We start from the raw sequence: 16,930 nt of genomic DNA on the forward strand, positions 1-16,930 counted from the left end.
CGAGCCCCCAATCACGTGTGAGCAAACTCAATTTTAAGCTGTGAAAGGGGGGCATATATTAGTAGGGGGATGAATACTACGGTATGTACCCCGAAAAATTCTAAAAATAAAAAAATCCCGTTATCTGACCCTTCAGCAGGTAGAAAATGGGAAAAAATCAATTTTTCAGTGGGGGCGCTATAAAGGGAGGTTGGGGCGGAATCCCATATAGCGCTTGCAACTCGTATTGACCCCCTCTACCCCCATACCAAATTTCATCAAGATCGGCCCAGCGGTTTCGGAGGAGTTCATGTGCCACAGACAGACAGACAAACATTTTCAGCTTTATATATTAAGATGTACCAAAAAGGGCGCCAAATTCAAAAAGTTGTTAAAAAAAAGCATGAAATTTGTATGGGGGCGCTACGAAGGGGAGCTCTGGGGGGAAATGAATGTCGTTGGTAAAAACCGCCTGGTATCAGTAGTCTCTGTACTAAATTTCATCGCGATCGGTCAAACGGTGTGGAAATGCATAGCTGTACAGAAAATAAATTTAAAGATTTGAAAAGAAATAAATAAATTTTGCTTTCTATAAAATAATTTATAACGTTTTCCTTTGTTTTATTTAACATTTTCTTGATAATTTGCTTCCTAATAATTTGTAAAATAAACAAAACTATCGATTGATATTAGTGTCAATTGGTTTTCTCGGCATTCCCCTCATCCACGGCATCTACTATTCTGAAGTCAGCATCTAGAAGAGTTCTCTTTGCTATATTGCTGCAAAAGGAACAAGAAAAAAATATAAAAATTAGTACATTTAGAACATTTAGCCAAGACACATTTCGCAAAAGAAAACTTTGGTTTTTTTGGTTATTTTTAAAGAGAATTAAGAAACGAAGTGAAATGTTAAGGAAAGATTACGGAATTTAAGGACAACTTACACACTCTGATGATCCTCCTGCAGTGCATTGGACTCCTCACGCGGAAAGTCAAATATACTACAAATATCTTCGTGACTAGTGAACGATGTTTTGTGAATCCTTTCACGAGGGGGGCAGAATCCACTGGAAAAAGAATTTTATTTAAAAAAAAAAGAACCATAAAATGTTAAATAAAAAATTAATTATAAAATATTCAAAAGTAAAATGTTTTTAAGATTTTTTTTGAGAACTACATTTTCTTTAAAACTTGCAATAATTTTTAATTGGATTTAAAAGAAATCTTAGAAGCTAACTTGAAAGAATTTAAGAGTTAGAAAAAAAATTAAAAAAATGAAATTTTAAGGATATTTTTAAAGATTTTTAAGGAGTTTATTACACAAACTTAAAAAAAAAATGTTTCAAAAGCATTTCCATTTAAATTAAAAATCAATTTAACTTTAAAAATAAATATGATTTTGAGGTGAAATTTTAAAGATTAATTTTTAAAGGAAATTTTAATACGAAAGAAAAAAGAAAAAGTATCTTTTCCTTAAAATTCACAAAGGATTTTTATTAGGTATCTATTTTAAAAGAAATTAAATATATGTAATTTAAAGTATTATTCATAAGAAAAATTTGTTGAACCTTAAATTTTAAAAAAATGAGCCTTTTAAATAAAAATAAATATTTAAATCAATTGAAAAAAGTTAAATAAGGAATTTAAAAAAATTGAAAAAGAGTTAAAACTAAATTTTAGATGTATCTTAAATAAGAGAAGGATATCCAACTGTGATTTAAAAGAATTTATATTAACTTCCAAAAAACTTTAAAATTTAAAAAATATTTTAAAGACTTTTTAGATGAGAGGATTTTAAGGAAATTCTGGACATAAAAAATTAGAAAAATCAATAAAATTAAAATAAAAAGATTTTCTACAATTTCAATAACTTCAATAGAAATTTAAAAAAAAAAGAAATTAAAAAAGATTTTAAAAAATTTTTGAAAAGAATTAAAAAAAAAAAACTTTAATATAAAAAAAATATTTTAAAGAATTGTTTAATGAGAGATTCTTAATAAATTTCAGAACATAAAAAATCAGAAAAAATTTGAAAATTAAAAAAAAAGAGAATTTTAAAGGAAATAAAAAAGAAACTTTAATATTGAAAAAAATATCTTAAAGAATTATTTGATGAGATATTTTTTTTAATGAAATTCAGAACATAAAAAAATCAGAACAATCTTTAAAAAAATTTAAAAATCTAAGGAATTAAAAAAAGAGAACTTAAAGAGAATTTGAAAATAAATTTTAAATAAAAATTAATATAGGAATTAAAAAAATAATAATAAATTCCAACAAACCTCTCATAGAGATGCCTGAGCTGTACAAAATGCTGACCCGCTGCTGTCCGTCTATTGGCTCCATTGTCACTAATCTGGGCACTCCAGGTCACCCCTAGGGTCATGTGTCGATCGGCATTTGCGACAATCTGATTGAATTCCTCACTGGTACCACTACTGCCCATCACCTTAATGTACTTTGTCTCCTCCTTCATGAGGAAGCTCCCCACCTTCTGCACAGACGGCAATCTCTTCACCTCCTCGGCCTTTGTTGCCTTCAGCGTGACCTTTGACAGTTGCACCTCAATGAAACGCTCTGGAGTTTGATTTGTCGCCACAGCAGCCTTGTGGGCATCAAGGGAGCACCGAAAGGAAACGAGTTCCGTTGATTTCAGCCCCCCATTCTCATGCACTAAACTCCTCTGTCCGGGACTCTCAGCCCAGACAATTTTCTTCGCATTCAACCTATTCTCCGGACTGTACAGATGTAGATCATGAAGGTAGACCTCCGTCATCACAGGATGATGCACTTGATTCAAGTTCTTTATCGACATATCCACCCCAAGTTGCCTTTCCCGGCCGTACGTTACATTGCAATTCGCCTCCAGGAGCAGGGATTCGTTGACGTTGAAGTTCCACACGTGACGAAGGACGCGGTATCTGTGGGAGAGATTGAGGGATTAAGGGGAATCAGGCTTTAAGTTTGTACACTTTTTGAATAAATTTATCTTCCCGGAATGGTTTGATGTGCTTCCCGGAAAGTGCAATAAGTGCCTGGAGGTTGTGTAGTCATCCTGCCCATTGCATCAGGAAGTTTCTAAGGGATCTTAGGAAGTTCCTTTTCAACACCCGGCTGATCCTTGATGTCATTTAGGGGTTAAAATCTCTGTCTATAAAAATGCTTCACGCAATTGCAACAAAGATTTCCTAAATGGACAGATTTGAGCCCCTAAATGTAATCAAGGATCAGCCGGGTGTTGAAAAGGAACTTCCTAAGATCCATTAGAAACTTCCTGATGCAATGGGAAGAAAGAACGTACAACCTCCAGGCACTTCTGGCACTTTCCGGGAAGCACATCAAATCGTTCTGGGAAGGAAAGTTTATTCAAGTTGCTTAATTCTTGAGCTTGAAACTCACTTCAATTTGGAATAATCCGGAGGCATGTTGTAGTAGATGAGTGCCTTTAGGTCTACGGAACCCTTCCGGTGGGGTATCTGTATCCAGAAGGTTGCTGCCTTCGTCTCACTCGGCTGCAGGGGTTTCCCATCATCCGCAATGCCATACACCCGGAAGACATGCTGCTTCCTTGCCTCACGATCCCTGCTCAAGTTCTCATTGCTTAAATCACGATAATTCCGCAGCACAGACAGCGGCAATTCAGCCCGTTCGGGACTCACGAGGAACCATCGTGGCGCCTCCACGGACATGTAGATATCCGTCAGTGCTGTGGCGCCACAATTTGTCATCTGCACCGTTACGGGGATTATTTCTCCCGCCAGAACTTCCTGTGGCATCTCCCCGAAGCTCACACAGAGCGCTGGAGCTGGATCGAGTACCTGAATATCGAGACGTTTATCAAATTCCGGAGCTTTATCCCCAACAGGGGGATCTTTCGCTCGGATGGGGATGCGTTCAAAGTCCATCTTCCCCCAGAGGCATGTTGGATCCGTCACAGCGGATAATTGCCCAATAATTCCCGTCACATGGAGCATCCCGGTAACTTTGGGGGTAACTTTGAAGAGAATTGTCTTGTATTCGTGCTCATTGATGTTCACGGTGCTGATGACATTGGCCGAGATAACTCCCTCCATCCCCGTGCGATCTGCTTCCCCGTCAATTAGGCCCCGGAAGAGGTGCCCATTGGACATCTCCTCACCCGTATCGCTGCGCTTGAAGCGCCACAGGAGGTGGATGTCGCTGAAAACAATGGGAATCTTGATGGTATTCTCGAAGGTAACACTAATCTCAATGGGTTCCCCGTGAATGGCCAGCGGATGCGTTGTGTTGTCCGTTTCGTGCGTGAAGAGACTCCGTGTTGGCTTGAAAATCATTATGGGCTTCTTCGAGGCCATTTGCGCCGCCATCTCCTCCAGCTTCACCCACACAGCTTCATGCTCCAGCCTCGTGTTGATCGTGAGATTCGTTGCCGGAAGCATATTGGGGATTGTCACGGGTGGCTGGGAAGTCACGAGCAGGCGCGTACGATCCTGCACAATGCGCGGCAGGGAGATACTGAGGAGATTCCCATTCTCCTGACTCGCCTGGAGGGCACGATGTGTCTGGATGTATTCACGCAGGAAGACAGCCTGCTGCACGGAACTCTGAAGGCTCGACGGGCGCAGCAGATGCGAAAGGGGCACACTGGCTTCTTCGGGCTTCTTCAGGGAGATCGCCTGCCTCCCAATTGTGTACTGAATGTGATCCTCAGCTAAGCTCCAGCCACGATTCTCAAATACCTGATGAGCCTGCTTGTAGCACCGGAAGGCGTGCTTTCGCTGCCCCGCCTTGGAGTATCGATGGCCTGGAAAGAAAATAAAAGTCAATCATAACGCGTCCAGTTATTAGAGTTGGTATACCACAACGCTGATGGGTCAGTCTATGCGTTGTAATTTAATTTGTGAGCAGTATTAGTAGGCAACGTTGATTTTTTTTTGTAAAATTCATCAAAACTTGTTGAAATTTCTTGTTTGGAAAGGCCTAAAACACAAAATGGCGGATTTTTGTTTTTACAAAAACAGTTTTTTGCACTTTTTGTCCTCAAGTAAAGGTTATAGAAGTTTCCAATGTTCTAGAAAGTTGTAGAGAATTGCAAAATCTTTAATTTGATACCAAGTTGAGAAAAATCGGATAAGCAGAACAGGAGATATGACTATTAGACTTTTTCAAATTCAAGAATTTTTCAAATGGCTATATCTTCTAAACGGCGGCATAGAATTTCTTCATTTTCGGGCTGGTAAAAGATTATGAGTCAGGCTACAACATATCAAAATTTAAAGGAAAACGATAACAGATGTTCGGAGATATTGCCCCCTAAAGTTAGGCAATTTTTGTTTTTGATTTTAGCGCCTCTTGCGGTCATTTTTAGAACTTGAAATGTTCTAGAGAGTTGTAGGGCTTCTTGAAACCTTTCATTTGAGCTTGAGTTGGTCAAAATCGGTCAAGTCGTTCTCGAGTTATATCGAAAAAACTCTTTTTGCTTTAGGCCGCCATATTTGCTAAACGGCTTGCCCGATTTTCAAGTATGAATTATCGAAGAAAATGTCTCACTGAGCTTTACAACATACTTAAATTTCAGACCTCTAGCTATAAGAGAAGTGGTTGACGGTAGTTTAAAATGGCAGACGGCGGCCATATTGGATTTTGAAAATGCGAAAAAATGAAAATATACACCCGAATTTCTATAGAAAACTTCAAACCGGAAGTCTCTATCTGTTACCGTTCTTGAAATATAAGGCAAAGTTTGGGCAACTGGCAAACGTGCTCATACCAAGTTTGAGACCGATCTGAGATGGTCGGTTTTTTCCGACAATTACGATACTTGGTGTTGGCCACGATTGTGGTATACCAACTAAGTGTTGATCTTGCCTGCAAAATTGAATTGACCAGGATTGGCCAGGATCAGCCAAAGTATTGGTTTATCCTATTTCTAACCTAAGATATTCACATAAATTCAGTAAATTTTGATTTTCTGTCTCATTCATCCCCATTGAATGTAATGGGAAAAAAATGTTAGGTTAGAAATCCGGATAAATATTGGACAGCCCAATAGGAGCTTCACTCACCCGCAAGGACAGCGTGGAATGCATATTTGCGGAAGAGTGGCGGCTGTGAGCTGAGGAAAGCATAAGCAGCCTGTTCCAGCAGGAGCCCCGAACGTAGATCTGAATCCTCACTTGTCATCCGGATGAGCTGTTTAGCCGCCTCGCCGTAGAGTCGGCCCACTTTGAGGCATTCAACACTGAGGATTGTGGCTCGTGTGGCGAACTGCGGGAGTTTGCAAATGTTGAGGTACGTCACAATGGCCTCCTCCATGTAATCGTACGTCTTCCGGCTGGCCACTCCCTGCATAAAAGCAGCCAAAGCGGCCATTTCAAGCGCCCCCGCGTAGTACTGCCACGCGGAGTCCGCATTGAAATCCCTCTTAGCCTGATGATACGCCTGGAAGGCTGACCCGTAGTGCCCGAACATGAAGTAGAGATCCCCAATCTTCCGTGTCTGCAGCTCCGTCGATTCATTCGTGTACACCACAGCGTTTTGCGTGGCATTCCCCGTTCCGGGTTTATTTGTGACAAACCAACGCTTCGTGGCCGTCAGGAGGGACCGGCTGACTCCCTTCTTCGTTGTTATGGACTCATTCAGTGCATAGACGAGCTTTTCAATGTACGGAATGAGAGCTCGCAGTGTGTAGTCCTGAATGAGATGCCGCAGATTCTCCATATCGCTGGCTGCTAAGCACATCCCATGCGGAACATCCACATGCTCCTCCCCGGCCCACACATTCGGATTAATAGGCTGCGACGTCAAGCTCTCCGTGCTCGTGGACATGGCCGATATGTCTCCCGCGTGCTCCTGAAGGGGGCTCAGTGGGTGATGCACAACTTCCCCAATAAGAATCCCCGATGGGGGTGTTTCCAGCGTGCTCATCTGCATCGTCATGGACACCCCGCTGTCTTGCGGTGACTTCGGGGTACTACTACTATCATTCTCAGTCACATTCGGATCAGCCCGTGCGTGGCGCTTCAAATACCTCAGCCAGGGATCCGGGCATTCCCCAGGAGTGCCCTGGAGTGAATTAATCTGCAACAGGAAGCACTTATTCTCCCCGTAGGTCATCTTTAGTGACTCAAATGCCTGCTGGGCCTTCGTAATGTCCCCCGAGCAGCCATCGTGCAGCATAATGTAGCAATTTAGGGGATCCTGCGTGAACCATTTGGGTAGTTTTGGGGGCGTCACGTTCTGCATCATTTGCACTTTGCGCGTGAGCTGATTGGCTGAATCTAGTGGGTTGGGATCAGAGCTCGACAGCACAATGAGGCAGCTGAGGAAGTGCCGCGTGAACTCGTGATCTGCGGGGAATTGAACGGTGAGGAAGGTCTCGCGCCACTGCTCGTACCAAGGCTCCGAGAATGGAATGTCAAAGGTTGTGGCTTCTGAAATTACAAAGAGAATTTATTTAAATGACTTCCCCCATTAAGCTGATCCTGCAGGAGGGGGGCGGCTCACCATCCACACTAATTGCTCGTGTTTTGTCGCACTGAACATTGGTCACAGCATCATTTAGCATCTTCCGCGCGAGTACCGTTTGAGGCGGTCGCCAGGCCACATCGCAGACATTGAGGCGAATACCCTTGAGGGAGACACTCGTCCCGGAGGAATCACGAAAGGAGGCATCCGTGGTGAGGCGACAGAAGGGCTGAAGCATCTCCGCGAATGTTAAATTGTTCTTCTGGCACATCTCCTCCGCCTGTGGGCTGCACGTCGCCCCAATGAGTGGCGAAAAGACGGTCTGGATGATGTCCTTCGTGGACAGATTCTGCGACGTGAGATGGATCATGGTCCTGGCTGTATGTTTACACTAAATCACACACCGTAAGTCCCTAATTTACGAGTCCTAGAAAATCCTTTGATTTATTTTCTCTTGCACATCATTCTGACATTTCTTTGGGATTCATTACACCCACACAACGCAAACGCACAATATCTGTCTTACGATACTCCCGCGGATTGTTCTACGATACACCCCCTTATTTCCAGCAATTCGTATACAATAGGATAAAAGAACAAAAAATTGATTTTCTTTTTTAATTTTTAAAATTACATCGCTGTAGAACGAATGCTGGACAAATTGGCCAATTTTAATAAATAATCAGATCATGACAAAATTTTATTAAACAGATTGCAAAAGATATAATAAGAGTATTAGTCAGTCAGGCCAGTCATGCATGTTCCAATTGATTCAATTGCTTCAGGAAGAGAAAAAAATGTATGAAACGTCTGAAATTGCCTTTCGCCATCTTGAAAAGTTTGAAATATTTTAATTTTAAGTTTTATTTCGACATAGTTAGAAATATGGAAATAAAGTCTTTTACAATAAATTAAGATTATTAAAAAAAATAAGGTCCTTGGGAAATGTAGATAAAGCAGTAAATAAACTCAATTGAGCAGGAGAGACTAGAAAGGCAACTTGTTTAATTTATTTTGAGACACAAAAACTTAAACTTATTATATTGAATCTGGAAATACTTCAAAGATCCGGATGAATGAAGTTTCATGATTAAATTCATCTGATGCAAGAAGAAAATTAATATAATAATTTTCATCTCAAGAGGATGAAAAGAAACTTTGAATTCGATCGACTCTTTTTACAAAAAATAAAGTTAAAATTGAAATTTTCCATCTTTTCATCACGATTTTTATTTTATGAACGCTATTAGAAGACATTCCTCAATTATAATGTCTCATTTGGGCTTATTTACATTAATTAAACACATTTTTACCTGTAAAAAAATAACTAAATTTATAAAAATTCCGGAAAATATAATATTTTACGTTTGAGTTTACGTTTGACCCAAAGAACGCGAAAGGAAATTCAGTAATCAATCTTGAATGTCGTAGATTAAAGATAAGTTGACCACACGGAAAAAAAGAAATAGCCAAGGTAGACACAAAAAATATTTCTCCCAGCTATTTGGCGTTAGAATATAATAATGTCCAGGGTAGAAATGAATTATGTCTCTCCCAGGCATTTGAAAGGATGTTATGCACAATACAAGGGCGAAGTACCTAATTGAAGGAAACGCAGAAAACAATTTTAACCTACACAGTCTTGTAGGGAATCAAAAAAGGATAAAGAATCGCCAAAAATATTCACCTTTTTCCACTGGGGTCACAACGAAAAAAGACAATAAAGTTTTGTAAAAATTCAAAAAAATTGGCCGCCATTCGCCATTTTGTTCATTTCAATGCATGAATCATATGTTTCAATGCTTCGTCATGAGCTTGTCGATGACAGTTTGACATTTCATTTATTTTTTTTTTGGGAGAAAATAAAAAAAATTGCGTATTTTTTAATTTAATTATCGTGGTAAATGTGTTTTACGTGTTGTTCAAGAGTGATTTTTATGTCTGAATACCTGAAGGATGAATTCCCGCACAGTTTGTGACCGTCTCAGCGAGCACATCATTGGTCGTGGAAAAGGTCTTGGGAAAGGTGGTGCCAAGAAACATCGTAAGGTTTTGCGTGACAACATCCAGGGAATCACAAAACCAGCAATCCATCGTCTTGTCCGTCGTGGTGGTGTGAAACGCAAAGGATTCCAGCGCAGAGGATCTCTCAATTCGTGAAAAAGTCATCTTCAAGACGATCCACGACCATTGTTTTTGAATTGCTTTGTTTTGTAACGAGAGATGTGCTCGCTGAGACGGTCACAAGCTGTGCGGGAACTCATCCTTCAGGTATTCAGATATAAAAATCACTCTCGAACAACACGTAAAGCACATTTACCACGATAATTAAACTAAAAAATACGCAATTTTTTTATTTTCTCCCAAAAAAAAATAAATGAAATGTCAAACTGTCATCGACAAGCTCATGACGAAGCATTGAAACATATGATTCATGCATTGAAATGAACAAAATGGCGAATGGCGGCCAATTTTTTTGAATTTTTACAAAACTTTATTGTCTTTTTTCGTTGTGACCCCAGTGGAAAAAGGTGAATATTTTTGGCGATTCTTTATCCTTTTTTGATTCCCTACAAGACTGGGTGGGTTAAAATTGTTTTCTGCGTTTCCTTCAATTAGGTACTTCGCCCTTGTATTGAGCATAACATCCTTTCTAGCTCAGAAATTTTAGAGAAAAATCAAAACATTCAAAAATTAGGTTATGGGATGGTGTTGTTGACTTTCTCTGAAGAAGTGCAATTTTCCTGTGGACCAATTTACAGTAACATCTCATGATTGGTCGGAAAATCTCACAGTTTTCCCTGTGATTTATGTTTGCCCATGTTTATGTGTGTATTAGAAAAAAAATGACAAAATTTGTGAGGCAGTTAAAATTCTTTTGTAGCCGAGACTGGAGCTATAACTGGCTCGAGTACAAATTATGCGTGGCAGAGACATATAAGAATTTCTGGCTTGGATATACAGTGTCGAGAAAAATAATAGGACCACCAATATAGGTTTCAAATGTACCCCTGACTTCAATCGTCAATATCTCAGGCTATGGGGGACAGATTTTGAGAAGTGGCATAGATTCGGAAAGCTACATTCATCCCCTTTCCAAAGATGGTAGATTTTTGAAAATCGGTCCATCCGTTCAGTTTTGGTAGATGATTGAACAGAAAGTGGCATTTTTGGTATGGGTCTACTTGAACGACTGTCAAAAATCAGCCCCTCAACCGATTTTGATCACCCCGGCAGTTTTGGACAGGGGAAGAATGTAGCTTTCAGAGTTTTTTGAAATTTTGAAAATCGGACATCTAGATAAAAAGTTAGACGGGTTTTTGAGAGTGGTCCTATTTCAATAATTTAAGGGTGAAAATGCTTCCTAATTTACACAAAGTTTCATAACAAATTTTTATTTTTTTTTAGGAAAAAATTATTTTCGCAAGCTATAAGCCTTTTTACTTTACTCAAGTAAATTCAAATAAACACTTAAAAAAAATAAAAATTTACAAAAACTTGTTATGAACTTTGTGTAATTTTACCCTCAAATTATTGAAATAGGACCACTCTCAAAAACCCGTCTAACTTTTTATCTAGATGTCCGATTTTCAAAATTTCAAAAACCTCTGAAAGCTACATTCTTCCCCTGTCCAAAACTGCCGGGGTGATCAAAATCGGTTGAGGGGCTGATTTTTGACAGTCGTTCAAGTAGACCCATACCAAAAATGCCACTTTCTGTTCAATCATCTACCAAAACTGAACGGATGGACCGATTTTCAAAAATCTACCATCTTTGGAAAGGGGATGAATGTAGCTTTCCGAATCTATGCCACTTCTCAAAATCTGTCCCCCATAGCCTGAGATATTGACGATTGAAGTCAGGGGTACATTTAAAACCTATATTGGTGGTCCTATTATTTTTCTCGGCACTGTATGTCAATTTCTGTACCGTACAACTTTTTTTTCCGTGCAAATTAGCCTGAATTCTCACTAATAAATTCAATTAAATGACTTGCCGTTCAATACTATTCCAAATTAAAACCCAAACTATCCGGAATATTTTCCCGGAAAAACATCCAAATATGTTTCACAGTACAATTGGAATGAACGTCACGTGAATGTCGTGTCGGAGAAACTTTTTACTGGGTAAATGCGATTTTGTGGTTATCGGCGTTTGGTGATAAAATAAAATTTTCTTGTATTTTTTCTCCGGGTTGCGTCAGTGTGTGGATTTGTGGGATAAGAAGGAGATATTGTAAAGGAAACGCAGAAGAAATGCCCAGGCTATCGGAACCACTGAACATGTCGTCGATCAAGGAGCAGCAGAATGAGTTAAATGAATGGATTCGTTTTGGGCTTCGACTTGGTCTGCAGTCGGCGCTGCATCCCTTTGAATATGCCAAAGTTCTCATTCAGGTAGCGCCCCCAAGTCAAGGATTCAGTGATTTCTTCAGGTGTGTGAGTTGATCTTTTGGTTTCTTTGCAGATTGGCTATGAACCCGTGGCTCCACGTCCTGTCCGGAGTATTTTGGGCTATGACACTATGGTCCTGCCCAATATCTTTCAGTACGGTGAGTCTCGTCCTTTGGAGGGAGATTCTGGGTGAAGAGGATTCATTCTCATTGCGGTTTCTCTTTGCAGTGAAGTACATTAGGGGTGTTGATGGGTACAGTGGATGCTTCAGGGGTCTCGCACCGAGACTTGTTGGGACTGTTGTTAGCACATTGGGAAGCGAAAGGATTGCCAAGCATTTTGGCTGCGTGGAAGAGAAGGAAAGCTCCGATTATGACGATGAGGTGGCTTCAGACTCCGATGGATACCAAATTGGTCGCATTGAGGATAGTGGGGTGATCGAGGAGAGAGAGTGAGTGTGATGAGGGGATCATTGTTTTGTTGCTGCAATGAAGGGATTTCCTTTGCAGGAGGAGGGTGTTTCAGAGGAAGCTGAAGAGGGATATAATAATCCACACCTCAACCATCTTGATTGCGCAACCATTCCAGGTGATATCGATACGGATGATGGCGCAATTTGTCGGCCGGGAGACCATCTACTCCTCCATTTGGGCATCCATGAAGGAGATCTACCACGATCACGGGCTCCTTGGATTCTTCTCTGGTCTCGTACCGCGACTCGTGGGTGACATTACCTGCCTCGTGCTGGCCAGCACCACGGCCTACTTTGTCAACAAACACTTTGTCTCGGACAAGGATTCGCGCAAACTCGTCCCGATTTTCACCAATTTCGTCTACAGCACCATCTTCTACCCCTTCCAAGTTGTCTCTGTGTGTATGTCCCTCACGGGAGCCAGGTGAGTTTCCCCTTTTCGCGGTTCTCTTGAGCAGAAATTCAATTAAGAGAATCTCCCTGAATTTGTAGCCTCGCTGCCGGAAGGCCACCGCATATGCCAATCTACAGCCATTGGCGCGAATGCTGGCAACACCTCAACTGCACTGGAGAACTAAAGAGGGGCAGCTCTCTCTTCTGGCGCTACTACCGTACACCCGAAGTCATCAACAAAAATTTCCCAATGACCTTTGCACCGCTGCCCACAGTCACCAAATACAAATAGAAGTAAGAAGACGGAAAAAACTCCCAAATTCCCATTTCTGGAATTATTCATTATTTAGGTCTTTTTATTTCCCTTTCAGGGCCACTCGGCGACATGAATTTTCAACGAATTCTCTTCTCCTGTTTTCTTTGTAAAGTCAGAATTATTGAATATTAGCATTTTTGCCAAGTGATCAATTAACTTCTTTTTCTCTTCTCTCTCTAATTCACAACACTCAGAACTTTCTCATTGAGAATGAACATTAGATGATTTTTACTTTGGGGCTTGCAGGTGAAGCCAACAACGGCGAGATTTCCGGCAAATGGAGCAAGAAGGCTCGTCCGCCACTTGCGATTTTTCATTTCTTCATAATTATCCGCCCTGAGGTCCATTTCATCCTCCGCCAGACCCATTGTGGTGAGAAAGAGTTCAATGATTGTTGAATGAGCAAAGAAAGCCACAACTCGCGGTTCAGACTCGTTAATAAAGTGATTCAGGAAGTTATCAAGTAGTTCCAAAGGGAGAAGTTTGTTGAGTTCTGATCCACTCCCAGATAGATAGTATTCCTCAAGATCGTGCAGATACTCAAGGACTTTTACATCATCCGGTGTGAAGAGCTGCAAGTGAATGAAAAGGTTTCAAAATATATTTTTAAAATATTTTTAAGGAAAGTTTCCGGACTATTTTACCGAACACCAGGAACTTGGCTCATGAATCCTCCATGCCTGCTCGTAAGTACAAGCTTTGAAGATCAATTCGACCTTTTCAGCCGCTTGGACATCTCGGTATCCTCCCCTCTTTGACACACTCGCGAGAACATTTAGGAATTCAGGACTCTTCCGGAATTTCATGTATTCTGATCCTTCTTGGTAAATTTCCTTCTTCTGCTCTTGCCATTCCTCGGAGAAATCATAGGGCTGGAAGGAAAACGAATAAAAAATTATTAAAATTTTGAAATTTTCTTGGTAAATGGTAAAATGGTAATTTTTGGTAAATCGTAAATGTTGGTAAATTTTGGTAAATTGTTTTCAATTAGCCATATTCTAGTAAAAATATAATTTATTTTTATCAAAATGCTAATGATTGATTATCAATTTACTAAATACTGGTAATATTTACTAACTTACCAATCCTAAAAGATTAAAAAATTGACCAAAAAAATTGGTAAATGGTTAATATTTTACATTAAAACTTATTACTTTATTTTTATCAATACTGATAATTGATTGTCAATGTACCAACTACTGGTAAAATTACTAATTTACCAATTTCTGAAAGATCTAAAAATTGATCAAATAAAAATGGTAAATGTTTAAATAGTTTAATAGTCGGTGAATAAGGGAAAAAAAAACAAATTCCAAACACGATTTTTTTAAAACTGTTCTAAACATTTATTGGTAATTACGAATTGTATAAAAAATGGATATTTTGTTAAAAATTGGTAAATGCGTAAATGCGTAACAATCTTAATAATTTAATTAGTTTTAAATTATTGGTTTCACTTATCGGTAAATTTTTTTTATTTCAATTGTTAGTAAAAGAATTTTTACACTTTACCCACTTAATTATCTAAACTTGTTAAATAATATATTAATGTATACGGATTTTACCAAATATTGGTCAAAATTTAATCCTCATTTCACTAAAAATCACTTAAAGCGATCTAAATAAATACCAATAATCAATAGAAATTAATGAGATTTACTAATTCTTACGTCATTCAAAAAATTTACCAATTTTATTTTGAGTTTAAAAAGTGTTTGCAATGAAAAGATTAATTTGCAATATTTTTGTAGTTTTTATTTATTTTAAAATTCCTAATCCGATTTTTTGCTTCGGTTTTGATTAAAGTTTTCGATATTTTACCGATTTTACCAAGACTTTTATCCAACGAGAATTTACTAAGCACTACCTTATTTACCAAACCATTTACCAACAAACTTTTCTTAACGAGTTTTTCTAAAAAAAAGATTTAAATGCTTAAAATGTACAAACCCTGAGAAGAGTATCCTTGTCTGGAATTGGGGCAGTTTTAACATTCGCATAGGATCCAAAAAGTCCTTCAGCAAAAGCCTGAAAACTTGCTTCGGTTCTCTGTTTATTTGTGTGTCGAAAGAAGAATTTTTCTTCAGAATACTTCCTGGGGAATCGTTGAGGGAATTGCTGCTGAAAATACTTTGCTATCCCCCTCAAGTCTTCCCATCCCTGCTGCGAGAGGTACTCAGATTGATCCTCTGTGACGTTTGTATCCCACTTCCAGGCTTCCAGGAGGTGGAGATCCTCAGCACAGAGTTCGGAGTTTTTAGGATCACGAGCATAATTTTCGAGAATTTCTTTTTGAATTTCTGGGAGCTTCTCTCGCAGGATTTTTGTATCTTTGGCGGGAGTTAATCGTGTGCCATGGCGGGAGAGAAGCCAGAATCTCTCAGGGAGGCAATCACTGTCGGGGATGATGTTTTCATGCCCACGTATGAATTGATAGGCAGTTTTTGAGAAAAATCTCCTAACTTGCTCTCGAATTGGGTCAGTTGTGAAGCAATAATCCCCCGTTGTGGGTGCTTCCACAATCACAGCCGGGGTCACTTTGCCCATCAACCAGAGGAGATTGACGAGGATAAGGCAGGCAGGGAAATTCATTTCACCGCATTTAATGTAAGGAGGATCAATGAAAATTAATTACACACCAATTGGTTTTTCCAACACACTCCAGCTGGTAACTTTAATAGAATTTTCCCCAAAAAGAAAAGGGGTGGGAATGGGGCGTCTTGTTGGTGATTTTCAATTTTATTCTCCACTAAACAATCACTGCAGTGTTCCTGGATGTTTACTCACGATGCCCCCACAAAAGATTTAATTACTCTGTGTGGAATGAATTTTATGAATGTGTGAAGAGACACGACATGGATGGAGGAGAGTTAGTTAAACTGAATTTGCTTTTATGAAGTTGAGATTTTATGAGGGGAAAATTATCTCTTTTGGAGTTTAATTTAAATTCATGTGGTTGAAAATAATTATCATGAGTTTAATTATTTTTTTTAGGAGCTTTCAACAAATGAGGAAACTTAACAAATTGATCAGGAATGATTGAATTTTACAGGAATAAATATTTAAAGTTTTTTTTTTTAAATAAATCCTTAAACTTTCTTTAAAAATAAGTTTTTAATTAAAATTTCTTGCCTAATTTTTAAGGTGAATTTTTCATATATCCGGTTCAGAATTTTCAGATCAAATTTTATATTTTTTACTTCATAAAAATGACTCATTGAAAAGCTCAGGAAAAGCCGGGAAATTTTCTTTGAAAATAAAAAATTTGATTGCGAAAAAAAAATTGAATGGTACCTCAACGAATTTTCCATATATTGCGCATAACGTCCTTTAGGAAAATCAAGAAATTAAAAACAATTAATCAATTTAAACAAAGATTTTTAACGACTTTATGACGAATTTTCCACCATAAATTCTTTAGAAAAGCTTCTCAATGATTTCTCTCGCAGGTTAAATTCTAAAAATGCCTGAAATCTCAAGAATTCAAACAATTTCCTTCTCAGAATCATTCAGCAAAGCTAAAATATTTTCTTAATCCACAAATTGAGAACGTAGAGCTTTCCAACTCATGCGCTAAATCGGCTAAATCCCCTTCATACAGATAAAAATCACAAAATTATTGTTCTTTAAACTCAAAACATTTATTTTCCTTTTGAATAAAAGTGAATTAATTAATTTAGAATTTTTCATTTGATTTTTTTGCATCACTGCCCGTGAAAGCGTGTGGAAAAAATGTCTCAAATGTTCCATTGACTGCACATAGCTGTGCGTTCTTGAGAGTGAAATTAAAATGATAATCTCTCTGTGGATCAGCAGCATCACAAACTGCCCGCAATGACCCCAAAATTCCGTGAGATGTGAAGCTGAGAGAAAATCTCCATGTAAATTGTCGCTAGAGAAGAAATTTTATTTTAAATTCATCATTTAAT

At 38.7% G+C, this 16,930-nt stretch overlaps 3 protein-coding genes across 4 annotated transcripts; 1 reads left to right on the plus strand and 2 right to left on the minus strand.

Moving 5' to 3' along the window:
- Positions 1-559: 559 nt before the first annotated feature.
- On the minus strand, positions 560-7,932 carry LOC129794251 (trafficking protein particle complex subunit 8). The gene is made up of 6 exons (XM_055835013.1): positions 7,465-7,932; positions 6,024-7,391; positions 3,379-4,762; positions 2,262-2,900; positions 924-1,046; positions 560-759 (listed from the first exon to the last, which is right to left on the minus strand). The coding sequence occupies exons 1-6, from the start codon at positions 7,793-7,795 to the stop codon at positions 675-677; spliced, it is 3,930 nt and encodes a 1,309-aa protein (XP_055690988.1). The 5' UTR covers positions 7,796-7,932; the 3' UTR covers positions 560-674.
- Positions 7,933-11,548: 3,616 nt separating this feature from the next.
- On the plus strand, positions 11,549-13,153 carry LOC129794254 (mitochondrial carrier homolog 2). 2 transcript variants are annotated; one of them, XM_055835018.1, is made up of 6 exons: positions 11,549-11,823; positions 11,894-11,978; positions 12,049-12,271; positions 12,330-12,716; positions 12,785-12,979; positions 13,057-13,153. In XM_055835018.1, the coding sequence occupies exons 1-5, from the start codon at positions 11,683-11,685 to the stop codon at positions 12,975-12,977; spliced, it is 1,029 nt and encodes a 342-aa protein (XP_055690993.1). In that variant the 5' UTR covers positions 11,549-11,682; the 3' UTR covers positions 12,978-12,979; positions 13,057-13,153. The 2 variants fall into 2 exon arrangements, with proteins under 2 accessions (XP_055690993.1, XP_055690994.1); XM_055835019.1 differs by having other exon boundaries at positions 11,550-11,823; positions 13,036-13,153.
- On the minus strand, positions 13,006-16,284 carry LOC129794253 (multiple inositol polyphosphate phosphatase 1-like). The gene is made up of 3 exons (XM_055835017.1): positions 14,952-16,284; positions 13,646-13,873; positions 13,006-13,573 (listed from the first exon to the last, which is right to left on the minus strand). The coding sequence occupies exons 1-3, from the start codon at positions 15,591-15,593 to the stop codon at positions 13,178-13,180; spliced, it is 1,266 nt and encodes a 421-aa protein (XP_055690992.1). The 5' UTR covers positions 15,594-16,284; the 3' UTR covers positions 13,006-13,177.
- Positions 16,285-16,930: the final 646 nt, after the last annotated feature.

Source organism: Lutzomyia longipalpis, chromosome 3, assembly GCF_024334085.1.
Source record: "Lutzomyia longipalpis isolate SR_M1_2022 chromosome 3, ASM2433408v1".
Taxonomy (NCBI): Eukaryota; Metazoa; Arthropoda; class Insecta; order Diptera; family Psychodidae; genus Lutzomyia; species Lutzomyia longipalpis.